We start from the raw sequence: 27,343 nt of genomic DNA, 5'->3' as shown, positions 1-27,343 counted from the left end.
ATCTCCACCTCGGCCCCGTTGATGCTGACAGGGGTGTGTACAGTACTTTGCTTCCTGAAGTAAATTACCAGCTCTTTAGTTTTGCTGGCATTGAGGGAGAGATTGTTGTCGCTACACCACTCCACTAGGTTCTCTATCTCCCTCCTGTATTCGGACTCATCGTTATTCGAGATCCGGCCCACTATGGTCGTATCGTCAGCAAACCTGTAGATGGAGTTGGAACCAAGTTTTGCCACGCAGTCGTGTGTGTACAGGGAGTAGAGTAGGGGGTTAAGTACGCAGCCTTGCGGGGTGCCGGTGTTGAGGACTATTGTGGAGGAGGTGTTGTTGTTCATCCTTACTGATTGTGGTCTGTTGGACAGAAAATTGAGGATCTAGTTGCAGAGTGGGGAGCCAAGTCCTAGGTTTTGGAGCTTTGATATGAGCTTGGCTGGGGTTATGGTGTTGAAGGCGGAGCTGTAGTCAATAAATGGGAGTCTAATGTAGGAGTCCTTGTTTTCGAGATGCTCTAGGGATGAGTGTAGGGCCAGGGAAATGGTGTCTGATGTGGACCGGTTGCAGCGGTATGCGAATTGCAGTGGATCAAGGCGCTCTGGGAGTATGGAGGGGATGCGCTTCATGATCAACCTCTCGAAGCACTGCACTTCATTACGACTGAAGTCAGGGCCACTGGTCGGTAGTCATTGAGGCACGTTGCCTGGTTCTTCTTTGGTACCGGTATGATGGTGGTCTTCTTGAAGCAGGTGGGGACCTCGGAGTGGAGTAGGGACAGGTTAAAGATGTCCGTGAATACCTCTGCCAGCTGGTCCGCGCAGGCTCTGAGTGCACGACCAGGGATCTCGTCTGGGCCCATCGCCTTCCGAGGGTTCACTTTCAGGAAGGCCAATCTGATTTCGGAAGCTGTGATGGTGGGTATGGGTGAATTATGGGCTGCTGGGGCACTCGCCAGCGGATTGTTGGTTACCTGCTCGAACCGAGCATAGAATGCATTGAGTTCATCGGGGAGGGGTGCGCTGCTGCCAGAGATACTGTTCGGCTTCGCTTTGTAGCCCGTTATGTTGTTTAGTCCTTGCCACAACCGCCGCGAGTCTGTCTGTGACTCTAGCTTGGTTTGATATTCTCTCTCAGCATCTCGGATGGCTTTGCGGAGGTCGTAACTGGATTTCTTATAGGTCAGGGTCGTCTGCCTTGAACGCCTCAGATCTGTCCTTCAGTAGGGAGTCAATCTCGCGATTGAGCCATGGTTTCCGGTTGGGGAATGCACGTGTACTGCTTTCTTTGGCACGCAGTCGTCCACACATTTGCTGATGAAGTCTGTGACGGTGGTGGCATACTCATTTAAGTTGGTCACTGAGTTCTTAAATATGGACCAGTCCACTGTCTCTAAGCAGTCACGTAAGAGCTCTTCTGACTCCTCGGATCAGCACTGCACAACCTTCTTAGCTGGATTCTCCCGCTTGAGTTTCTGCTTGTATGCCGGGAGAAGGAGCACCGTCTTATGGTCTGATTTCCCAAAGTGCGGTCGGGGGATGGAACGGTAGGCGCCCTTGATTTTTGAGTAGCAGTGGTCAAGAGTGTTGTCGCCCCGGGTGGGACAGGAGATGTGCTGGTGGAATTTTGGCAGTACACTCTTGAGGTTGGCCTTGTTGAAGTCTCCGGCCACGATGAACAAGGCCTCCGGGTGTTCTATTTCGTAGTTGTTTATTACTGTGTATAGTTCGTCCAGCGCCTTCCTCACTACTGCCTGGGGTGGGATGTAGACCGCTGTGATAATGGCTGAAGTGAACTCACGTGGAAGATAATATGGGCGGCACTTCACGGTCTGGTATTCCAGGGGCGTCATTCTCCGACCCCCCGCCGGGTCGGAGAATGGCCGTTGGCCGCCGTGAATCCCGCCCCCGCCCCCGCCGAAGTCTCCGGTACCGGAGATTGGGCGGGGGCGGGAATCCGGCCGCGCCGGTTGGCAGGACCCCCCGCTGGATTCTCCGGCCCGGATGGGCCGAAGTCCCGCCCAGGAATTGCCTGTCCCGCCGGCGTAAATCAAACCTGGTATTTACCGGCGGGACCAGGCGGCGTGGGCGGGCTCCGGGGTCCTGGGGGGGGGGGGGCGCGGGGCGATCTGACCCCGGGGGGTGCCCCCACGGTGGCCTGGCCCGCGATCGGGGCCCACCGATCCGCGGGCGGGCCTGTGCCGTGGGGGCACTCTTTCCCTTCCGCCTCCGCCACGGCCTCCACCATGGCGGAGGCGGAAGAGACTCTCCCCACTGCGCATGCGCGGGAAACTGACAGCGGCCGCTGACGCTCCCGCGCATGCGCTGGGAAACTGACAGCGGCCGCTGACGCTCCCGTGCATGCGCCGCATTTCCGCGCCAGCTGGCGGGGAAACAAACGCCATTTCCGCCAGCTGGCGGGGCGGAAATCCCTCCGGCGTCGGCCTAGCCCCTCAATGTTGGGGCTAGGCCGCCAAAGATGCGGAGCCTTCCGCACCTTTGGGCCGGCGCGATGCCCGTCTGATTGGCGCCGGCTTTGGCGCCAGTCGGCGGACATCCCGCCGTTGGGGGAGAATTTCGCCCCAGGTCTGGGAGCAGTAGGTCGCCAGAGTCGCCACATCCAAGCACCAAGTAATTGTAGGAGAACATGCAGGAAATCATTGTCACAATGTAATAAATTGGGGTTAAAGAAACTGATATTAAGGGCATAAGAATGGAACTAGGGGAAATAAGCTAGAAAATATACTGACGAAGCAGATCATCACAAAACATTTTAAAGCATGATCTAGTGTCTAAGATTTATACCTCTTCAAAAAAGCAATAACAAATTCGCCTAACACATGATGGATGAATGAAGAAAATATGTCAAATTAAAACTAAAATGTATGTGCCATGTACATACATGGCGCATAAAGGAGAGGATGATAAGAGGAATCTAACTAGAAATATGCGACTGTGTCCGGTGGAATATGTTACAATGACGATCACATGGTTAGTGTGTAAATGAGCAGTTGATGACAAGGTCACATGTTTGAAATGGCACAAAGTGCTGTGACATGATGCAGTGGACATCAGAGTGAAGCATGAGGCAGAAAAAGAAGGAAGTGGGCAGCACGGTGGCACAGAGGTTAGCATTGCTGCCTCATGGCGCCGAGGTCCCAGGTTCGATCCTGACTGGGCCACTGTCCGTGTGGAGTTTGCACATTCTCCCCGTGTTTGCATGGGTTTCGCCCCCACAACCCAAAGATATGCAGGATGCTGGATTGGCCACGCTAAATTGCCCCTTAATAGGAAAAAATGAATTGGGTACACTAAATTTATTAAAAACAAGAAAAAGAAGGAAGCTCAGGGGACACAGGTTCAGGCTAGGTGAGGAGGTATAAGACTCACAGTATAAGAGAGGGAGCACAGGTTCAGGGAAGAAAAGGGAATCTAGAGGTAGTATAGTGCACGGACAAAGTGATTGAACCAGAAAAAATAGATATAGGGTGGGATTTATCGGCTCTTCACGCTGGCGGGAAATTCTAGTTCCACGCCGGCGCACTGGTTTCTCGGCGATGAGGGGTGCTGTCAACGGGAAATCCTGTTGACTATCGCTGGCGGTCCGCTTCCCCCCGCTGAAAAACACCCAGCGGGGCGGTCGGTAAATCCCGCCATAGTATAGAGAGGGAGAAAATATAATGCAATGCAGCCCTCAGAGAGCGAGCGATAGCAGAACTACAACTGATAACCTACTTATTTACTGGCTTGTGAGTATTATGCAGTCATTGTCGGTTCTGAAATGACCAGGTTGTCACATTGAAGTGCCTATTTAAAAGGGTGTAGGATAATTGTTAAAAATGGATGAAAAGAATTTGCGAAAGAAACAAAGAGGAAAGTTCAGTGATTGACAAGGATTACTCAGGGACAGGGAGGAGGTGGGTGATGCTACAGCAGAAAGTATTAATTTTCTTTTAGTGAATGTGATTCTCACTGTATAACTAAGATACAATGGGTGAATAAGATTATATAAGTAACGATCATTGTCAATACAGAAAGGTTAGGAAAGTAATCTTAAGAACAAAGTGGCAAAGAACCACCACAAAATTAAATTATCAAGGAATTGAAATAGTAACATATTCTGCAGACGTATAAATGACACAAGAAAAATCAGAATAGGGATAAGGCTTTGAAGAAGTACATATAATAAACTCACAGGTAATAATTGTGAAATGGCAGATGTATTAAATCATTATTTGCCACAATATTTACAGGGACACTGAAATATTGGGAATGACATTAGAAGAAATCAATGAAATGTAAGGACAGTTGGGGAGATAATTGACAAAATAATCAAACTGGAGGGGAATGCATCCAAATACCCTTTTAAGCCCTTTATTTTAACAATTACACACAGGTTTTAGAATTAATATAGGTTACAATCGTTGTATTATCGCAGTCCCTTTTTAAGCAAACAAGATGACTGTGGACAGATTGTCTCCACTCTGAACCTCACGGCCTACAGGGGCTGGTTTAGCACAGTGGACTAAACAGCTGACTCGTAATGCAGAACAATGGCAGCAGCGTGGGTTTAATTTCAGTACTGGTCTCCCCGAACAGGTGCCGGAATGTGGCGACTAGGGGCTTTTCACAGTATCTTCATTGAAGCCTACTTGTGACAATAAGCGATTATTATTATATAATAAGTTAATGTGACATATTCTCCATTCTGAACTGCAAATGAATGTTTGTGGATGTCTTCTCAGAATTCCCCCAGCCGCTCCCCTCCAAGCTGATTGTCACGTGAGAGTTTTCAATAACACACTTGAAATCTTCTCCTATAAGTATGATTTCCCTAAGCAGTTTGCAGTCCAAAATCCAGACCACGCTTTCCAAATAACGCTTTCAAACGCCGTTTCCGCTTCACTTTTAACGTCAAATCCAGTTTACGATTTATTTGTCTTCGCTGCTGTGCAAACTTCTCACAATTGCTTTAAGTCTCGATTCCCAGACTGTATTAAAATGCCATCAGACGTTTGATATAACTTTGAAGGCTGTATCCCACTTTATATCTGGATACTGCAATTGTCTCTTCAGAACACTGTTTATTCTTCAACAAATTCTTCTGAACAATATCTTGGCCTCTGCTCACTTAACTACAGACTTTCTTCGACACTTCTCTTCCAGCTGCTCTTCAAATCTCTGTACTTGTTTTCGTAACTATTACTCCACGGTATCGCTTTTCTTCTAGCAAACCTGAGAGAGATGTTCCCTCTCTAGCCTTCTAAACCAACTACTAGCAGAGCTGAGAGAGCTACCTTCTTTCTGACTACATATCTCCAACTCCAATTAAATTAGCTAAATTAAAACATGAATCTACCTTATAAGGCTCGAGTTGCTAAACAACACCCACATGCTTATGCCTTTTATTTATTCTTCACGCTGTAGCCCTCTCCAAGCACAATAGAACACAGTTGGAACTTAACCAATCCCCACACAGACTGAACACCATTGTCCAGTATGAATCTAACTCTAGTTTTACTTTTCCAGGCACAGAAACATGAAATTAAACACACTTTAAACTATACCTTATTTCTGATGTTTACCAATACAAATATAAATCCCTTGAAACTACCTTTGTTTTCCTAACAGCAGTTACTCAGACTGGCAGAGGTGGGAAGCGGTGCTCCATAAATAACGGTGTGTTACAATAGTGACCAAGTTTAAAAGTAGTACTTTGGGTCTAAAGCACTTTGAGACATCCAATGGTTGTGAAAAGCACTTTATATAAATGCAAGTCTTTTCTTGTTATTAACTCCGTGAGTGAAAGCAACAGATGAAGAAACCTTCCAATAACAGTAGGATCAATAAAGTTGAATGGATTATTTGTTCATATGAACACTGACCACACCTGGATGAGCTAAAAGGCTGATTGTGTTGTAAATTTATATATTTCTGTACAATTACAAATGCAAAGGACTGTAGATGCAATTAACATTGACAAGTCCATAGAAAGTGTTTACAGAGGATATTGCATACTGATTTTAATAATATAAATTTGTATTGCTTCATTCATTTCAACAAGTTCTTTCTTGTACTCCTAGAATGCACTTGAGTAACCTTACTAGTTCCCTTGATGGCAGCCATGTCTTCTTCACATCCTAACTTTGAAGGCAGGCACTGTAGCAGTTAATCTTTCTCTATTTTCTGGCTGTCTCCGCTATTCCTTTGGTCACTGACCCTCTGGTTCCTTCTGTACCCATTCAGTGATCATCAGCTGGTTAAAGGGATGTGTTATATTGATGGGCAATGGTTGTAGTTGAGATGGGAAGTAATAATAATTCCCGGCTTCATCTGCCACAGCAATTATTGCTAAATTTACGTTGAATATTTTGAATACATTTGACCTCTAACTCTGGAAATTCAGTAGCCATTACAGTGTCTAACAGATCAGCTATAGTACAGATAACTGGCATACAGTGTAACTTATGCCTGACAATGTGGTGGTTTCTTTCCTCTAACAAATTAGGGCTCGGTTGTGTTACTTTATTTGACATGTCACAGTTTGGGTTTCCTGAATATGTGTTTTGCAGTTGAACGGATCTGTAAATTTTTAATGCATTGGGAAAAGGTACCATTTGGGGAAAAATGTCAACTGGAAGAGTTCTAATGTCAGATAACAGAATCGGGTTATGTGATGCAAACCTAGAAGATGATGGCAATACATATCAGCCCCTATGTGGGCGGCACGGTAGCACAGTGGTTAGCACTGTTGCTTCACAGTGCCAGGAACCCAGGTTCGATTCCCGGCTTGGGTCACTGTCTACGTGGAGTCTACACGTTCTCCCTGTGTTTGCCTGGATTTCCTCCGGGCCTTCCGGTTTCCTCCCACAAGTCCCAAGTGCTTGTTCGGTGAATATAACATTCTGAATTCTACCTCGGTGTACCCGAACAGGTGCCGGAGTGTGGCAACTAGGGGAGTTTCACAATAACTTCATTGCAGTGTTAATGTAAGCCTACTTGTGACACTAATAAAGATTATAATTATAATTATGAAGAACAAAGCCCTTTTTAGTTTAAAATCTATTTTAACTGAAAAATACATTTCCAAACTTGCAGTTTCTTTTAATTGGTGATATATTGGCTTTGTGGCACTTAAGTCAGAGTCTGTAGAACTCATATAACTAATTTATGCAAACTATCTCTACCGTTGTCTTCAATAGAAAAAAAATGTAGCTTGTCATCCCAATGAGCAGCTTCTGAAAATATTTAATTGATTCCTGTAAACTTACAAACTCCCAATTATTTTTCAGCGCGCAAACATCTATTTGCGTTCAGGAATACTTGATATTAAATACCTTGTCTATCTTTTATGTTTTGGTAATTATGCAATATATAGGGTCTACTGATCCCTTGTATGTCAGTTAAACCTTCATTGGAAACTGGTGTCCTTACTTCCAGCAATAATTAATGCAATTATTTCCGACCACTTCATGTTATCCAAGAAATAATTCCATTCTCAGTTTAAGCATGAGCGTTATTAAATAGCATGCTTTTGGATTTATTACGAGACAAAATTATAATTTTCTCCTAAGGTTTAGTCTCCTTTTCCTGTTGTTCCCCGTATAAAGCTGGTTGATCTTTGCATGTCTGAACATTTATGTTCGGAATATACAAATGTGCATGTTTTTTTTCAGGATGGATATGATGCCATTAATCCTGACTGGGTGAAATCAGTCGAGAAAAGGAAGAAAATAAAAGGTATGAAATGTCCTGAATAATGGAGTAGCTTCTCTCTGATTTTTGAAGGGACTTTTTTTTGCTTTTATTAATCAGATTCTGGGAAAGTGCTTTTAAGTGCTGCTCTTGCTGCTTAAAATTATATTTTCAACATGCTATATTCAAACAACAGAAAATTCATGCGCAACTTCTTTGTTTAATCAATGTGTGTAATTTGAAAGAGTTTGTGCAGCAAGATGAAAGAGACTTCCAATAAAAGAGTGCAGTAGTGACCAAATATTAAAAAAATAAAAGGCAAAATACTGCACATTTTCAATATTAAATTTCCCATGCTTGTACAGATATTTAAAATATGTTTGATCTTGTCTGACTGGGTTACATTGTTTCTTTGTTGAATAATCTTGGAACATAATTTTATATAATCTCTTGTCCTTTAGACAAATCATCATTTTATCCCCTCTGTGATGTAAACTGGTGGGCTGACAATGCAGTCATTCTGGCTCGTTGTTCTGGTGCTTTAACTGTATCATCTGTGAGGACATTGAAAAACCTGCTTGGACAGTCTTGTGAATGGTTTGAGCCTTCACCCGAAGTCAGCGCTGCTCATGATGGAAGTTTTATGAGTTTAGAGGTATTGAATATGAAATTTGTGCTAGATTAAATGCCCATTCTCGCTGAAAATTATAGGTTTGCAATTATTAATTTGTGTTGCTGTTTTAACTTTGATAGCATTTTCATGTATTTGTGGTGTTGTATATTTTCAACACATCTAATTTTCCCACTCTATCTTACTCAAGCATATGCACAGAGCAACAAAAAATAATTAGAGTTAGTGCTCCTTGATGTGAAGATAATAACATACTCTCACAATGATTCAGTCTTCCTTTCTCCAACTTCCATTTTTACAGCAATGGAAAAGATCAGCAAAGCCCATTAAAAAATGATATTTACAGGACGTTGACGTCACTGGCCAGGCCAGGATTTATTGCCCATCCTTAATTGCCCTTGAGAAAGTGGTGATAAATTGCCTTCTTGAATTTCAAAAGACTGAAAATGTCAAAGGTGGGAAAAGCTTCATTGATCCTGTCCATCTAACATACTTAGCTGGCTGAACATTTAATTATATCCTGAATTATCCACTTTGCCCCATTGCTGCAAATCCCTTGGTGTTGATTCAGATCCCTTCATCGCATGTCACTGCTGATCATTCTTCGTTCCTCTCAATAGTTCTTTTCCATTTGTTGGTATTAAAATCTTGCTGACCGCCACTGACTTGCAATCACCAATACCTTCAATGGTATTTGTCTTTGATATTTGTTCTCATTTGCAAACTCCTTTGCAACTTATAATTATCCTCCTTCCTTGATGTCTTCAGGTCATGCATGCCCTTTGGTCGTCTGAGTCTGACCTTATCAGCAATGATGTTCCACCATTACTGATGTCTTGGCTGTGCTCTCTGGATCCCCTTCACCCCCTCCCACTTGCTAAACTCCACTATTGTTCCTTTCCCTCAGTAAAATGTCTCCTGATAATCTATCTGTTTGATAAGTAATTTGCCCACCTCTGTTAATTGTTTACATAGATCATAAGAAATAGGAGCAGGCGTAAGCCATTAGGCCCTTCAGGCTTGTTCTTGTCATTCAGTAAAATCATGGCTGACTTGATCGTGGACTTAACTCCTCTTTCCTGCCTGTCCTTCAGAACCCTTAACTCCATTGTAGATCAAAAACCTGTCTAACTTCCCCTTGAATACATTCAATGATTCTGCCTCTATTGCTCTCTGGAAGAGAATAGCAAAGACTAATGACCTCAGAGAGGAAATTTCTCCTCGACTTTGTCTTAAATGGGGGTCCCTTTGTTTTAAACTGTACCCCTTAGTTCTAGATTCCCCCACGAGGGGAAACCTCCTCTCAGCATATACCCTGTCAAGCCCCTCAGAATCTTGTATGTTTTACATAGAACATAGAACATACAGTGCAGAAGGAGGCCATTTGGCCCATCGTGTCTGCACCACACCACTTAAGCCCTCACTTCCACCTGATCTCCGCAACCCAATAACCTCTCCTAACCTTTTTGGACACTAAAGGCAATTTAGCATAGCCAATCCACCTAACCTGCACGTCTTCGGACTGGACGGAAACCGGAGCACCCGGAGGAAACCCACGCAGATACGGGGAGAACGTGCAGGCTCCGCACAGACAGTGACCCAGCGGGGAATTGTACCTGGGACCCTGGCACGGTGCAGGCACAGTGCTATCCACTTGTTGATGATAACATTGCTCATTCTTTTGAGCCCAATTATTTAGGCTCAATGTTTCCTCCTCAGGCAACCCCTTCATCCTAGGCATTAGCTTACTGAACCTTCTGTGAACTGCTTCTGATACACATATATCCCTCCTTAAGTATGGAGACCAAAACTGTCAAAATGCTCTAGATATGGTCTCACCAGTGCTCTGTACAGTTGTCACAAGACTTCCCTACTTTAATACTTCATCCATCTTGTAATAAGCACCATGACTCGATTTGCCTTCCTGATTACTTGCTGTATCTGCATGCCAACCTTTTGTAATTAGAATCATAGAAGTTACATTGCAGAAGGAGGCTATTCAGCCCATCGAGTCTGCACTGACCCTTGAAAGAGCACGCAATTTCAACCCATGCCTCCACCCTATCCCTGTAACCCCACCTAACTTTTGTCAGCACTAAGGGGCAAATCCACCTAACCTGCACACCTTTGGTCTGTGGGAGGAATCCGGAGCACCTGGAGAAAACCCACGCAGACACGGGGAGAAAGTGCAAACTCCACATAGTCACCTGAGGTCAGAATTGAACCTGGGTCCCTGGAGCTGTGAGGCAGCGGTGCTAACCACTGTACTACCGTGCCGCCCATTCATTTACAGGGGTACCCAGATCCCTCTGTACCACGACATTCTGTCATCTCTGTCCTTTAAATAACATTCTGCTTTTCTATTGTTCCTGCCAAAGTGGACAATCCCATATTTTCCCACAATTACCCTCCACCTGCCAATCTTTTGCCCATTAGCTAAACCTATCTATATCCCTTCGTAGGCTCTTTCCCACCTATCTTTGTTATTGTTGTCAGCAAATTTGGCTACAATACAGTCTGTCCTTTCATCCAAGTCATTAATAAAGATTGTAAATAGTGGAGGCCATGCAATGATCTCAGTTTGACAACCTGAAAATTACCCATTTATCCCAATTCTCTTTCTGTTATTTAATCAATCCCCTGTCCATGCTAATGTATCATCATAAACATCATTAAGCTCTTGTGTCTTTTTGTGATATCTTATCAAATGTCTTTTGGAAACTTTTAGCCACCCTGCTTGCTACATCCTCAAAGAACTCTAAATTTGGCAAACATGATTTCTCTGTCACAACATGTTGACTCTGCCTGATGTATTAAGATTTTGTAAATGCCCCACAACTACCTCATTCTAGCATTTTCCCAATGAAAGATGTTAGACTAAACTGGCCTGTCATTTCCTGCTTTCGGTTTCTCCTTTCTTGAATAATGGTGCTATATTTACAGTTTCCCAATCTGCTGGGACCTTCCAGAATCTAGGAAATTGTGGAAGATTACGACCAATACATTCACCATCTTTGCAGCCACTTCCTTTAAAATCCCAGGTTGCAGGGCATCAACGTTTTAATTCCACTGGTTTTCCAAGTGCCTTTTCTCTTGAAATCGTAATTATTTTAAATTCCTTCCTCCCTTTTCTCCTTACTTTTTTTTTACCATTCTTGGGATGCTTTTTCTGCCTTCTACCAAGACAGATGCAACATACATGTACAAAGTCTCTGCCATTTCCTTGCTTCCCAGTATTAATTCTCCAGTCTCACCCTCCATGGGACCAATGCTTACTTTTGCTACTCTTCCCCTTTTATATATTTGTGGAAGCTTTTACTATCTTGGTATCCATTCCCTTCTCCCACTAATGTAAAGCCATCGGAGGATTTTATTCTGCAGTAAAGTGCTATAGAAATGCAAGTCGCTGTTTCTGACATTCAACTTTTACGGAGAAAATACCAACTACTCAACAAATGTTGACAATTTTGTGTACTATGTAAAATTTTTTGTGTTGAATGGGACAGATTCTCCTACCTCACCGGACAGTGACTCCATACCGACTATTTAATATTTATAAAGGATCAGAATCTTGGGCAAAATTCTCCGGAAACGGCGCGATGTCCGCCGACTGGCGCCCAAAACGGCGCAAATCAGACGGGCATCGCGCCGCCCCAAAGGTGCGGAATGCTCCGCATCTTTGGGGGCCGAGTCCCAACATTGAGGGGCTAGGATGGCGGCGGACGAATTTCCGCCCCGCCAGTTGGCGCGGAAATTACATCTCCGGGCGGCGCATGCGTGGGAGTGTTAGCGGCCGCTGACAGCATTCCCGCGCATGCGCAGTGGAGGGAGTCTCTTCCGCCTCCGCCATGGTGGAGACCGTGGCGGAGGCGGAAGGGAAAGAGTGCCCCCACGGCACAGGCCCGCCCGCGGATCGGTGGGCCCCGATCGCGGGCCAGGCCACCGTGGGGGCACCCCCCGGGGCCAGATCGCCCCGCGGCCCCCCCAGGATCCCGGAGCCCGCCTGCGCCGCCTTGTCCCGCCGGTAAGGTAGGTGATTTAATTTACGCCGGCGGGACAGCCATTTTAGCACGGGACTTCGGCCTATCCGGGCCGGAGAATCGAGCGGGGGGGGCCGCCAACCGGCGCGGCGCGATTCCTGCCCCCGCCGAATATCCGGTGCCGGAGACTTCGGCAACCGGCAGGGGCGGGATTCACGCCAGCCTCCGGCGATTCTCCGACCCGGTGGGGGGTCGGAGAATTTCGCCCCTTGTTTCTGGAACTGCTCCACAATCTGAGATTCCCTTTCTGCGTGCATGAAATCTTCTTTTACTGGATGTTCTCTGCTCCTTGGCCCCTTCTTGCATAAGTTAGCAATTCTTTTCTTCTTCATCTTTGAGTCGATTTTACTAAAAGGAACTAGAAATTTCAATCAGGTTTGCCACCCAAAGCTGTGGTTTTAATTAATTATAATTCATAATGTCACCTTTTTTTCAAATCTCCGAGATAGGTTAACAAAACTTGGTGCTCTTTAGCAAAACGTGCAGTTCAACTTTGTTGTCGTACCTCAAACCTGAACTCAAATGATCTAATTAATAATGTTCAGGAAATTGTCTTCATAAAGGTGATTATTTGAATCTGTAAAAATAATGCTGCATTTTTCTTTACTTTTTTTCTTAGTGTGAAGTAAAGGTAGCTTATAAGAGACATCGTTTAGAAACTAATTCATTCGATGACGATGAAGGTGAGGAGGATTCTGATTCGGATGAGGAATCCTCTGCCAAAGCTCGATACTTCAGTTACGTGAAGCAGGGCTTGTATTACTTGACAGAAATGGAGCGCTTTGCTCCCCCTCGAAAGCGACCACGAACTATCGCTAAAACCTACAGGCTAGTAAGTTTGAGGTCTACAACTCCAGAGGAGCTCTATCAAAGAAAGGTCAGTATATATTTGGACCTCAGATGCTTTTCTTATGCTTAGCACTGAAAACAAGCCCATGAGGAAATCATTTTGCCTTATTGTACTATTGTGTGTCTCATGATGAGGTTGTATTTGTTTGGTAATTCAGGGCTTGTATTTTGCTGAAAAAAAATTAAATGTCAAAGCTTTTCGTCTAGCACTCAATGGGGCACTTTGCAAGAATATCAGTACAAGGGGAAAACAGCAATCTCTACTCTGTGCGAAGAGAACGCTGATTGGCTGGCAAGTGGACTCTGGTAGAGGCTTTGCCATGGAAAATGCACGAGCCTGTTAATTACCATCAACTGGTGCATTTTCCATGGCAAAGCCTCTACCAATCAGAGTCCACTTGTCAACCAATCAACATTCTCTTTTCATACAATAGAAATTGTTGTCCTCCCTTTATTGGTGCTTTTGCGAAGTGTCCAGATGAATGCAAGATGAAAAATCAGAGATGTCTCTTTTTTCAGCAATAATTTGGTGGTGGTAGAAAAGTAGGAGTTGAAAGAATCCAATGTTCGTGTAGTCCATTTGCTGAACAGATCAATTTCTCGACTATGTTAAACTTCATCTCAGACCTTAGCCTAGACTATGAACTAATGAATGAATGAGTGAATGTATTAATTGTATATGCGCATCCAGTAATTTGTTTGTCATTCATTTTTTTCCATTCTAAATTCCTATGCCCACATTTACAATGTGTCCACACTTAGAATGGGAGATGCACACAGATGCATCACAACTCCAGGGTCCCAGGTTCGATTCCCGACTTGAGTCACTGTCTGTGTGGCGTCTGCACGGCACAGCTACTGCTGCTTATAATATGCAAAATAACTTTTTACTGCACTAAAAATCTCAAAGGTTCGCCTGGAAAAGTCCGATAATTTAAAGTTGAATTTGTATATTTTGTGATTGATTGCTTCAGGCTTACCACATCATAGGATAACAAAATCCTCAATATCAGTGATTGGAAACTCTGGATTTTGTCTATGATAGTTGTCTTCGTGAGCACCCTGCCAGAGGTGTGTGTGCCTAATCACAATACCTAGGTAGACTATCACATACTTTCTTGTTGCTGGAACAAACAAATTGTTACCCAATGTGAAAGCTCCTTTTGAATTCACGAATAAAATAAGCATGGCTTTCATTTAAGATATTACATTTTTCATGCCTTCTTTATCTATAGCAGATGTTTTTATGTTGTTCAACAGCAAACAGACAGGGTTAGTCTCTTTCAGTAAGTCTGCTTTTCAACCATGAAGGTAGCATAATGAAAAGACGCAACACTTAATACACCAAGGACTGCAATTTGTTGCAGTTAAGATTTTTGGGCAAGCCTTCTGCCACAACTGGAAAAGGAAGGTAGCCAAGTTACTTTATAAAACGTAGCGATGTTGTAAGTTGTGTTGGTCAGATATTGTGGAGTTTTCACAAATAGGAGCAAGAGTAGACTATATGGCTTATTGAGCCTGCTCCACCGTTCAATACGATCATGGCTGATCTCGGAGTTCAACTCCACTTTCCCGCCTGCTCCCCATATCACTTGATCCCCAGAGAAACCAAAAATCTACAAAACGATGGAGCATCCACACCCCTCTGGGTTAGAGAATTCCAAAGATTCACAGTGAAGATACACATATTTGAGTGAGAGAGTTTCTCCTCACTCCAATCCTAAATAATCAACCCCCTTATCCTGAAGCTATGCCCACATTTTAGGTTCCCCAGCCAGCAGAAACAATCTCTTGGCATCTATCCTATCAAGCCCCTTCAGAATTGTGTATGTTTCAATGAGATTGTCCCTCATTCTTCTGAACTCCAGAAAATATAGGCCCTATTTACTCAGCCTTTCATCATAGAACCATCTTCTCATCCCAGGGACCAATCTAATAATGATAATTTTATATAATAATCTTTATTCGTGTCACAAGTAGGCTTACATTAACACTGCAATGAAGTTACTGTGAAAATCCCCAAGTCACCACACTCTGGTGCCTGTTTGGGTACACGGAGGGTGAATTCAGAATGCCCAATTCACCTAACAGCACGTCTTTGGACTGTGGGAGGAAATCGGAGTACCTGGAGGAAACCCACGCAGACACGGGGAGAATGTTGAGACTTCGCACAGTGACCCAAGCCGGGAATCGAACACGGGTCTCTGATGCTATGAAGCAACAATGCTAACCACTGTGCTTCAGTGCTGCCCATCTAATGAATCTTTATTTAACACCTCCAATGTAAGTCAATCCTTCCTTAGAAATGGAGACCTAAACTATACCTAGTATTCCAGGGGCTGGATTATGCGCAGGCCCATGTGGAGAATCCACTTTCACGCCGTAATTGGGCCCGGCGCCGGTTCGACGATTCTCCGGGCCCCGAAAATCGGCGTGACCGTGGCGTACGCCGCGCCACCAAGGGACCATTGCCAGAGGCCCACCCAGCAATCCTCCGCTTCCGTCCGGCCAAGTTCCCGACGGCGTGGAACTAACCATCTATTGACAGTCAGAATGCCTGGTTGGGGGCAGGGGGAACGGAGACCAGGGAGGCCTTACACGGCACCACGCTAATTTTGGGAGGGGGGGGGGGGGGGGCGTTGGGCAGGTCGTGCGAGCGGCTGATCGGGGGTACTATTTGGAGGGTCCAGCTCCGCGGTCTGAGTCTGCCATGGAGCATGGCGCAGCCACTGGAGGCCGCCGCCGTGCGCATGCGCGGGCTCCAAATCGGAAGTGGGAGGGGCCCGTATGCGCAGCAAAAGCTGCGAGATTCACTCCAGGTCCCTGCTAGCACCCTGCAGGGCATTGAATTTGTGTAACTTTTTCCAGGAATTTCTGGAGTAAAACTCCACTGTTTTTGCGCTGGAGTGGGGACATAGTCTCATTTTGGGAGAATCCAGGCCAGATGTGGTTCCATCAATGTCTTGCACAATTGTAGAAAGACTTTTTATTCTTGTACTCCAAATAGAGGCTAACATGCCATTTGCCTTGGTATCTGCATCTTTCACATTGAATTTAAATCAAAATTGACGTTAGACTGCATTTGAAATTGGCAGCAAACATCCTCAGACTCATTACCCATAGGAATTTCCAACCTGACTGCCCTTCAGGGCTAAATCATCACCCATTTTGCAATCAATTTCTTTTTAAAATAAATTTAGAGGATCCGATTCTTTTTTTTCCAATTCAGGGACAATTTAGCATGGCCATTTCACCTACCCTGCACATCTTTTGGGTTGTGGGGGTGAGACCCACACAGGCATGGGGAAAATGTGCAAACTTCACACGGACAGTGACCTGGGGCCAGGATCGAACCTGGGACCTCGGCGCCGTGATGCAGCAGTGCCAACCACTGAGCCACCGTGCTGCCCTTGCAATCGTTTTCTGAGGCTTAAAATTCTGATAGCCTCGTCACAAATCCATTATTGCTTATATGACATAAAGATAGTAATTCCATCTGTTTCATATCAACACAGTGTAGCAAGATTAGTAATAATGATTGATATGGAGAAATAACATTGCCCATTTTATTTTGTAAGTTTCCTCATCCATAGATTTGGAGAGTCGTAGCATCTAATCAAGAGCCCTTCGAATCAAGGAACGTTTCATAACTAGAACTTATATTAAGACCCGTATGCGAGATTTTGCTGCTCAATGCATGAAGGAATTTAAGTTACTGAGACGTATGTCACTCCAAAGTCTATGTACATCCTTTTACTGAAGTCCATAGTGAATCCCAAATATATTATCCCCATTTAATTTTTCTGAATTGCATCTGTTTGATTCTTTCAGAATCGGTTTTTATTGCAGTTTTGGAACCCATTAACCTGCAGTCCTCCTGAGACAACTGGATGATTTGTTATTTGATATGTGAAGTTGACAGATTATTGTGAAGAAGTTCAGTCATTTTAATACACGTTCACAGGGATTGTAAACCAAGGATTGTATTTAATCTGCAGTCTACTGTAGGTGATCTGTTAAGAATGAAATTAAATGACATGTACTAATTATATGTACATATGGGTGTATATAATTTTTCAATATAATGTAAATAAATGTTATTCAATTTAGTGAGGGATATTATTGGCTGCACATTTGTCTATCCCTGTGCCTTGAAGAAAGTTCAAATTTGAGCACCCTATGTAAATTTGTAGGTGTACAACTGTTCCCAGTTAGGAATGGGTTTGTGTGTACTCTTCCAAAGTAGTGTTAAAACTTTGCCAAGGGACTACCTGCCCATCTCCTTCCTTACCTGAAAGTTCGTACTTTGCGACAAAAGAGAAAATGCTGGAAAATCTCAGCAGGTCTGGCAGCATCCAGACAAAGCTTTGACAAAGAGTCATTGGACTCGAAACATTAACTCTTTTCTCTCCCTACAGATGCTGCCAGACCTGACATTTTCCAGCATTTTCTCTTTCGTTTTAGATTCCAGCATCCGCAGTAATTTGCTTTTATCCAGTTCTTACTTTGCATTCCACAAATACAAATTAATTTTCTATTTCCCTCAATACTGTCCTTTCCCTTAGCCATGAAGATTCAAGTTTCTTTAAAATAACATATTTTTGTAGCATAATTCTCGATTTTCTCTGACGATTATTTTTACCCATTTCTCATAACACTTGTCTCATATAACATCTGTGATCTTCCTCCAGGCATTCACTTGTGTTGTACTTCAACTAGCTGCTAAGAATGTAAATAGTCTGGCGAGAACTTGCACGTTTTGCTCTCGTATAGTAGTATCATCTGGTCCTTTTTTGTTGCTTCCCCATGGTGGTGGAGTGAATCATTGGCACAAACTCACAATTTAATACTCCGTAGTACAGTAAGTTGTAAGCAAACTGTTGTATTATTGTTTACTTAAAGAAAAGTCATCTGAATTAGTGACTTTAATTGAGGCTTTCAAATAAACAGAACATAATTTTCATAAAATAAGTTGAAAAAAGATAATGTGCTTCAAAATGTATCAATTTTGTAAATTAGGACAGAAAGAAATGAATGGGCAGGTGTGAATGGTTTTATTGTTTCAAGTTTCTTACCTTGTAATGTGTGGATATATGTTGGAAGTATTTGAAATTTTTTTGTTCAACCATCTTTTTCAGATTGATAATGAAGAATATGGTGAAGCATTGGCTCTTGCACAAGCCTATGACCTTGACAGTGACCTCGTGTATCAAAGACAATGGAGAAAATCATCTGTCAATATAGCTTCTATTCAGGACTACCTGGTGTGTTATACATAGACTTAAATTGTTAGCAATAGATTGGTGGCAATCCCAGTGCTGCAAGCTGCTTTTAGATTGAATCCATTTTGTTTACGGAATTTTAACACAAGGCTGGACTATTTTGCTTCGTAAACTTGCCCTGTTTTGCTTCTCAGACCTATCTTTTCAATTTATTCAGGGTACTCTTTTTTTTTTTTGTCCTGAAATATATCTTGAAGCAAACCATTTAGATTCAATGGTATTATCTTATAACTTACTGCATATGATAATTAGCCTTTGCATGAAAGAGCTCTGCCTAAATCCCCTACTTCAATCTTTCTTGTCTTCTAATGAAGAGGAATCCATATTTATAAACCACTACTTTAGGTACTTGCCCCTCTTTCTTAAATTCCATGTAGGAATAGACACTAATTAAACCTCAAATCTTTTGTTCTCTTCCTTCCACATCTGAATTGTTTTTCTTGTGTTTATCATTGGATGTTCTCAGATTGTTTAGTTTCTCGTTTTTTTGGTTCTCGCCCCTCTTTATGGAATTAGTTAATGCATCTGATATTTATTTAAGTTGTTTGCACTTGTCTTTCCAGAGTAAAATTAGGAAGCGTTCATGGGTGTTGCATGAATGTGTGGAAAGAGTGCCTGAAAATGTTGATGCGGCTCGAGAACTGCTTCAATATGGATTGAAAGGAACTGACCTGGAGGCACTTATATCAATAGGCAAGAGAGAAGATGGAGGCAGGTATGGCATCCATTTTAAGAAATGTCCCCCCCACCCCCCCCACCAAGCTCCCACAATATATTGTGCAGCAGTGCTAGTTATGTTATGTTTTCCAGTAGGGATATTACTATTCATATGTTCTCAACAGCCATTAATTATTTTTTTTAATTTCCCAGGAACAGCATGGAAAACATGCCTATTCCTTTAGTTTGCTTTTGATGTGGGTTGTAAGTTAGCGATCTAGGTGCAATTATTTCCACAGTGAAAATTGAGGAAGGCCTGTCAACCAGATACCCCTACTGGTTTCAGACGATTGAGAACTATTTACTCTTTTCCTTTTTTTTCCATATTTTGTTTTGCTGGGACAATAAATTTAGATTTATTGTACTTTATATAAAACACAATACTTTGGATGCTGGAAGTTTGAAATAAAACAGACAGTGCTGGAAACACTGAGCAGGTCAGGCAACACCTGTGGAGGAACATTGGAATTAGGCGCAGAAGTAGGCAATTCAGCCCCTCTAGTCGACTCCGCCATTCAATCAGATCATGGCTGATCTCTTCCTGGTCTCAAATCCACCTCCCTACCTGTTCCCCATATCCCTTTAGCCTGGTGTTTATCATAAATACATCTATCTCCTCCTTGAAATCATTTAATGACTTCGATTCCACCGCACTATGGGGCAGCAAGTTCCACAAATTCACCACCCTCTACGAGAACTAGTTCCTTCTCATTTCAGTTCTAAATCTACCGCCTCTCAACCTATATCTGTGACCTCTCGTTCTAGATTGCCCTACAAGGGGGAGCGTTTTGTCTATGTTTACTTTATCAATCCCTTTTAATATTTTATACACCTCGTTTAGCCATGAAACATTTTTCTTCCTTTTACAATTCCTCTTCCCCTCAGGAATAGTCTTTAATTGAGAGGTATTTAATATCTCCCTGAACATCTGCCATTGTTCCTCAACTGTCCTACCCTCAATTATTTGTGGGCAATCTACTTGGGCCAACTCTTTCCTCAGGGTTGTATAATTACATCTGCCCAACGCTAAAACTCTAGTGTGGTACTCTGTTTTCTCTCGCTCAATCTCAATCTGAAATCAAAATTTTAGCTTTCTGTGATCACTCCTTCCTTAACGGCAAGACTACTTATCAACCCTATAACAGTGTTAACATTTCAGCTGTGAGCTTTCATCAGAACTGCAGTTTCTATTTTGTTATTTCATTTTATTATTGCATTTTACGTATCCCTGATTTGCTTTAATTTATCTTAAACTTTTACTGAAAGTATTTTGAACAAAACAAATATGTTGCTTTGCACAAAGCAGCATAAAGATAATTTAAAATTCAGAGGCATAATGTTTCAAAAGTTCACTAATTATTTGAATTTTATGGTGATTGAAAATGTCACCTATCTTTACAACACCTACAAAATCTACTGAAGTTTACTGCAACCTCCGTAAAATGTAGGCTACTGGGGCAATAATTTTGCACAATGTAATAAAACCCCCTATTGAACAAGCACATTAATCTTTTACCTTGTAAAATTGTTGCAGTTTATTACCAAAGCAAGAGATCACCTGTATTACAATTTTAAGCAGCGTACAGTTCTTTAGACAATTATTCACTTGCATTTTTAACAGATTCATTTTACCTGGAGATGTGGACATTGATGAAATCCCCTATGAGGGCTATGTGTCACCAGTTGAAGAGATGCAGAGGAGAAAAGAAAAAGAGGCAGCAAGGAGGCAGGAGCTGCTCCAACTGGTAGATTTTTCCATGTGAGTAATAATAGTTACTTCACAGCACTCAGTTATAAGCCGAGCCATTGTGTTTCTAAAATGTTATGGGTACATTTGCATACCAGATGCCATCATTTGTCACCTTGGGCTTGACTTTCATCTTCAAGGCTGGTAGCAGGAGTCACGAAACTTCCTGGCTTGGCAGCCCCAACTCGGGGGAAAGTGCCCACCGCAGAGGGATTTTCATTCTGGGTGGGGGGTGCCAACTGAAGTTGGGCCTACCACCTCTAGAAAGCGTTTGGAGGTAGCTACAGAGGCTGTTGGGTGCGAAGGCGGGCTGTTAAAAAGGCCCTCCTCGATGATCTAGGACTTTGGCTCAATTATGATAAGAAAAAAATTAAAGCCCTCCAGCCCTTCTACCCCCCCCCCCCCAAAACACACTTCCATGCACCTCATGTCCCATGACTTCTCATACCCTCCATGCCAAGCAATGCCCTCCCCCACCCACCCAGTCCCATGGCCTTCTATATCCTTCATGCCAAGCTATGGGACTTCCGTATCATTCATCCACTATGCGCTCTATATAGAACCCATGAACCCTGTCTCCCTGAACATCCGCCATTGTTCCTCAACTGTCCTACCCTCAATTGACAATAGGACGTTAAAAATGTAATTCATTCTTAAAATTTACTTCTACAGCCCAATAAAAGTATCAATCATCCAAACCGTTTGAAGTCTTAATGGCAGAAAACTGCAAGCCATGATACCTCTTAACCTTGTGTAAACATTGTGAAATTGAGAGAGACCAGGGTTCCAGAGCTGTCAATCAAGTAATGTTTTCACTGGGCCGCAGCTGTTTCAGCACTCTTAACGGATGTCTGAGCTCTCAGCCAAACCTCATTTTGCATTCTTCCAATTTTTATGGTGAAATGACTGTTTTGATTTTGTTCACACAAGAAATAAGAGTAGACCATATAGCCTGTCAAGCCTTACAATATGAGCATGGGCTTCAACTCTACTTTCCTGTGCGCTCCTTGATTCACTGAGAGACAAAAAAATCTGCCTTTTCCAGCCTTAAATGTGTTCACTGATGGAGCATCCAAACCCCCCTGGATTAGAGAAGTCCAAAGATTCACACTCTGTAAAATGAAGTAAGTTCTCCTCCGCTTCGTCCTAAATGATTGCACCCCCCTCTTACCCGGAGTGTGTGAATGGTTGGATTCCCTGACTCGTGGAAACAATCAGCATCAACTCTATCAAGTGCTTCATAATCTTGTATATTTCACTGAGTTCGTCTTTCATTCTTCTGAATTCCAGAGAAAGTGGCCCAATTTACTCAGCCTCTCATTAGAGGAAAGTCCCCCTTGTACCAAGGACCAATTTATTGAAATTGGCTGTATTGCCTCCAATGCATGTATCTCCTTCCTTAAATATGGAGACCAAAACTGCACACAGTATTCCAATGTTGTCTGACCAAGACCCTGTACAATTGTAGCATGACCTGTTGTTTTTGCACTTCAATAACCTTGCAGTAAAGACCAACATGTCATTTTCCGTCCTGATTGCTTGGTTTACCTGCATGGTAAAAATCTGCATTCCTTATACGAACATATCCAAGTCCCTTGGAACATCAAAGGCTATAATTATTTCTTTGAACATCGATGACTATAATTATTTTTAAATGTACTTGCTTCATTGCCCCCTTCACTCTTTCACCTGCAATTTTATAGTTTTGTGACAGCTTACAAATGATTGCTGAATTTTTTAACTTCTATATTTCATCTCGCTCTTTATTGTTTACCAACTAAAATAAACTCCAAATATATGAAAATATACAAACCCCTGTTCATGACCAGGCATTATAATTTTTTAAGGGGAAAGGAAAGTACTATCATAACACAAAATTTTGGAAATAGCTATTTCTTGGGTTATGTGCTTTGCATTTTAGGAATATAGGTTTACGTTGCAAGTTAAATGTTAAGTTAAAGGTTAAATGTAGATAAATGAATGTATCTGGCTATGAAACTAATGAGCAGCCTTGGAGCGACTGCAATTCAAACAAGCTTTCAGTTTGTTACAGTTAAACGGTCGGGGTCATGTTGACTTAAAGGGTCAACAACTTCAAGGGCAAATTCAAAAAACAGCAAGTAAGTTTCCTTAGCTAAAGAACTGGAGGCATGATATCTGTAATCCTTGCAATAAGGATAGACCAGAGAGATGTTTTTGTTTTGGGATTTGGAGTTAAATTAGTTTACAAGCATTTGGGATACCCTAATGGGCTGTAAGGTCCTTTATTTCTTCAGATTAAAGAAGGAATTTTAAATGAAATATATTCAACCTCATGGTCTGATTGAGGACATCACAGAGCATGCCGCGTCATCATGGGAATGTGTATAAATTGGAGAGATTCTTTGTCTTAAATTTGTCTGGGTGTTTGCTGAGGAAGTGTTTTCAGTTGCAGCTTGGACTTGCAGTGTGCAGTTTGCAGATCACTGAGAGAAGTTAGCCAAAGGAAATTACAGTCCGTTAGGCCTGCAGTGTAAGCAGGAAAAAAGGTAATTTCATAATTCGCCGCACAGAATGCAGTTGAGGCTTAATCTCAGTTTGAATTTCGTGAGCGAACAGAAATTGGGGAAAATGTTTGTTCCAGCTTTCAGTGCAAAATATGTACATGTTCCTTACAGAGCAAACGTAAGTAACGACAGATCTGGAATCAACATTTATCTCTCTGTGACTATTGAAAGAAATCTGAGTGATTTTATTAGGATACGTGGAGTGAATGTTTGGATAGGCTGACAGCTGGCACTTCCATCTCGGGTGGCGGGGGGATGTTGCTGATGGCAGCCAGATGTTCGCAGAGCGCTGGGTGGCAGCCCCAGATCTGGGCAGACACGGGGAGAATGCAAACTCCACATGGACAGTGACCCAGGAATGGGATTCGAACCCGGGTTCTCAACGCCGCAGTCCCAGTGCTAACCACTGCGTCACATGCCGCCCAGTAGTGTTTTTATAGAATCCTAATTTGAAAGGTTTTGGGAACCAGAGGTGCAATTAAAGCATCGTAAAAAGCTTGGGATAATGGATTTTTTGGATTAAGGGGGTTCCCTGTGGAGTAGTTAATTAGATCCCATTGTATTTCAGATTGGTAAAATAATGTAATTGGAGGAGCTAAAGTACCAGACATTTTGTAGAAAAGCAGTTCAGTTGAGTTTAGATTGGGATGTGAGCAAAAGTCAAGCATCTGCCCTCATTGCAGTTCAGTTAAGAATATGCCTGTAGACGGATTAGCAGCGTGGCCGGAAGGTGAGCTGAAACAAGGTGAGAAGCAGCTTCTAAAATACGGGCAGAGTTTCTGCATGGTTCTGGCAAGCTTCAGATCTAGTTCTTACAACATCTAAAAATAGAGTATCCAGACATCTCTGCACAGTAGGTATTCCTGAGTGCTAACTATTTGAAAGTGTATTGAGAGCTGAGATGGTTTTGTTGTTTGAGTGGGAATAAAGATAGCAGTTACGGGTTATTGTGTCACTATTGATTAGCATTGTTTAAGGGATAATTGGAAGCTGTTTTTATTGTGTGATGTTAATGATATTTTAATACTGTGGTAGTAATGCTTGTTTTAATGCACATATCCCTATTTTACATGAAATCACTTCTGAAGCGAGATATCTTTTCCTCACAGTCTTACAAAATTAAAATAAAACATTGGGGTTTCTGTCCAGTATCCTAGTCACCGTTGGGATCTGGCCCGGGATCCTAATACATGTGACAAGGTGATGCTCTGTCTTTGAGGTGTTCAGGGGGGCAGAGAAGCAGCTGGGCAGTAATAATAACAATAATCTTTATTAGTGTCACAAGTGGGCTTACATTAACAATGCAATGAAGTTACTGTGAAAATCCTCAAGTTGCCACATTCCGGCGTCTGCTCGGGTACACAAAGGGAGAATTCAGAATGTCCAAATTACCTAACAGCACATCTTTCGGGGCTTGTGGGAGGAAACCGGAGCACCCGGAGGAAACCCATGCGGATACAGGGCGAACGTTGAGACTCTGCACAGGCAGTGACCAAGCTGGGAATCGAACCCCTGGCACTGTGAAGCCACAGTACTAACCACTGTACTACCGTGCCACCCAAAACATTTACTACAAGGAAAGTCCGAGCATGTTATTGGATAGCAGAGGAAGAACAATGGGGCATTACAGTGCAACCGTCACAACTAAAGACTAAGCTGACATGACGAATGGTACCATGACCATCAGTCTGGTTTAAAGAAAAAATATCGAGCTGCTTTGTCCTGAGCCCTATATCCTTGTTCAGCCACAATAACCAAAATTGGCTCAGTAATTCAATAATTTCCATGTGTTACCGAAGAACAACGTCTGCAAGTTCACAATCTACTGCTATTATTAAAAAAGTGCATTATCTGAACGCTTAAAAGTGACTGGTTTAAAACAAAATCGCACTGTCAGAAATTCCAGTGCTGAATAACATAAAGTTTACAGTTGTTAAGTTAACAGTGTTTGTTTAATTCTTTTATACACATGAAAGTCTGTTTTTTTTTTTAAGACATCAAATCTTGTGGTGTTGTTTTATTAGTTAATTGGTTTGGATTTCTCTTTTGTTATGGTAAGTGGACCAGACCCCCAATTTATATTCGGAAACTGGAAGAGACCCCCACAATTTTTCGATTTGTAAACTGTGAGGAAAAGATACTTCGCTCCAGGAGTGATTCCACTGACGACTCGGGATCTTTTATATTGAAACAAACTATTAACACAGGATTATCCTCATTAACATCCAAGTAAAAACAGCTTTTAATTAACAGTTAAACAGTTCTTACAAAAAAAAAGTTTTTTGAGTTTACATTCCCATCTACTTCTAAACTTTCAATGAAGCAAATTCCACTTATTAATACTGCCACTCTGTGGCTTATGAATGTATGCACGAAGTAAGGCCTTGAATGAGAAGCTTTCAGAAGTTAGCCTGAGAAACACATCAAACCAGAGCAGAATTCTATAAATGAAATTAAAAACAACAGACACAGGGCAGTGCTGTAAACAAAACTAAAAGTACAACCCAAACCCTCCCATGAGTGACATCACCCCCTAATCACAGCTTTAGCAGATGGACACCTTAACCTAAATGATTTTAATGTTGTGTATGCAGCAGATACACAATGCAGTATCAACATTTCCTACATTCATCACACTTAAAATGTTAATTTTCCCTAACCGTACATAGCAAAGGTAAAGTGCACAGAAAAGTAATTTTAATTTTTGAACATTTAGTGCATTCTGTTTCATTTTCACAGGCTGACATTAGAACAGAAGGAGCTTTGTCGCTGTAGGTTGAAACTGTTAATCTACCTAAATCGCCTTGCAACATATGAGGTATGAAATTCTATTAACTTTCTTCATGATTTACCTTGATAATGTAGATCTCTCTTATTTGAGAATACAAAAAGATTTTTAAAAATATACCAGGCTTCTATGAGAGAGTTTTAACAAATGTTTAATTATGCATAGTTCATTGTGGCTCATTATTGGGTTGACTTCATTGCTTGGGCACTGGCATTTCAAAGTGATAAATTAATCTAAAAGTGGACCCAACTTCAGTGTTGTAGTGCCTTTAACCTACTACATAAGTACAATTGCCTTCATTTTTTTTGTAGGAAATTCTTGGAGGGCCTCATGCTGCTGAACGAGGATATGATTCGGAGTTCTTCAAAAAATTTAGAAGTCAGAACATTGTACTATCAGCAAGAACATATGCAAGGGTAAGGTGCACTTCTGAAAACAATCATCACCTAACATTTATTATGTTCAAGGAAATAAATTTGATCTTATTTGTGTCCATGGTAAAAGTCAACAACAATATCTTTTATTTATGTGGTGCTTGCAGCAGGGGCTAAAGACATTTAACGTGACTCAGCAGACTCAAGATAAAGTCGTTTAGCGGGGTGTTTCTCAGCGGCTGCAGTGTCAAGAAACACTCTGTAATCCCACATCACTGCCGATTTTTGGCCTCGGGGAGTGTCTCCCCATCGAGGCCGCACTGAAAGGGATTTCCTGTTGGCGAGGTTCAGCCATTTTGTACGGCAGCACGGATCCTTTTCCCCCCTCACTCCCTTTGAGGCCCCTTCCTTGGGTGTATCAGGTGTCCGGGTATTTAAAGAGTGATCCAGATCGAACCCGGCGGAGCAAGTCGAGACGCACGTGCGATTCACCGGCACAACGGGGTTGCTTAATTGTGCCCATTGACTTTGATCTTCTCGGGCACGATTCTCCCAGCTCCGCGCCGGGCTGGAGAATCGCCGCAACCCCGCCGCTCTGCCCCGACGCCGGCGCACGATTCTCTGAGGTGCGGAGAATCGGCGGCATTTGCGCCGGTATGTTTGGCGCGGCGCTGGTCGCGGGCC

The 27,343-nt window shown here is 42.7% G+C and overlaps 1 protein-coding gene across 1 annotated transcript in view; it reads left to right on the top strand.

The window, feature by feature from the left end:
• Nucleotides 1-27,343, top strand: part of nbas (NBAS subunit of NRZ tethering complex) — a 381,349-nt gene that overhangs the window by 33,740 nt on the left and 320,266 nt on the right. Inside the window, exons 13-20 of the mRNA XM_072498805.1 lie at nt 7,667-7,730; nt 8,147-8,340; nt 12,976-13,233; nt 18,344-18,469; nt 19,051-19,202; nt 20,826-20,963; nt 26,237-26,315; nt 26,597-26,701. Of these exons, the coding sequence (XP_072354906.1) occupies nt 7,667-7,730; nt 8,147-8,340; nt 12,976-13,233; nt 18,344-18,469; nt 19,051-19,202; nt 20,826-20,963; nt 26,237-26,315; nt 26,597-26,701 (1,116 nt within the window). The remainder of the gene's footprint in view (nt 1-7,666; nt 7,731-8,146; nt 8,341-12,975; nt 13,234-18,343; nt 18,470-19,050; nt 19,203-20,825; nt 20,964-26,236; nt 26,316-26,596; nt 26,702-27,343) is intronic.

The sequence above is a fragment of the Scyliorhinus torazame genome, chromosome 4 (genome assembly GCF_047496885.1).
Source record: "Scyliorhinus torazame isolate Kashiwa2021f chromosome 4, sScyTor2.1, whole genome shotgun sequence".
NCBI lineage: Eukaryota > Metazoa > Chordata > Chondrichthyes > Carcharhiniformes > Scyliorhinidae > Scyliorhinus > Scyliorhinus torazame.
This window is presented reverse-complemented; position numbering and strand designations above follow the sequence as displayed.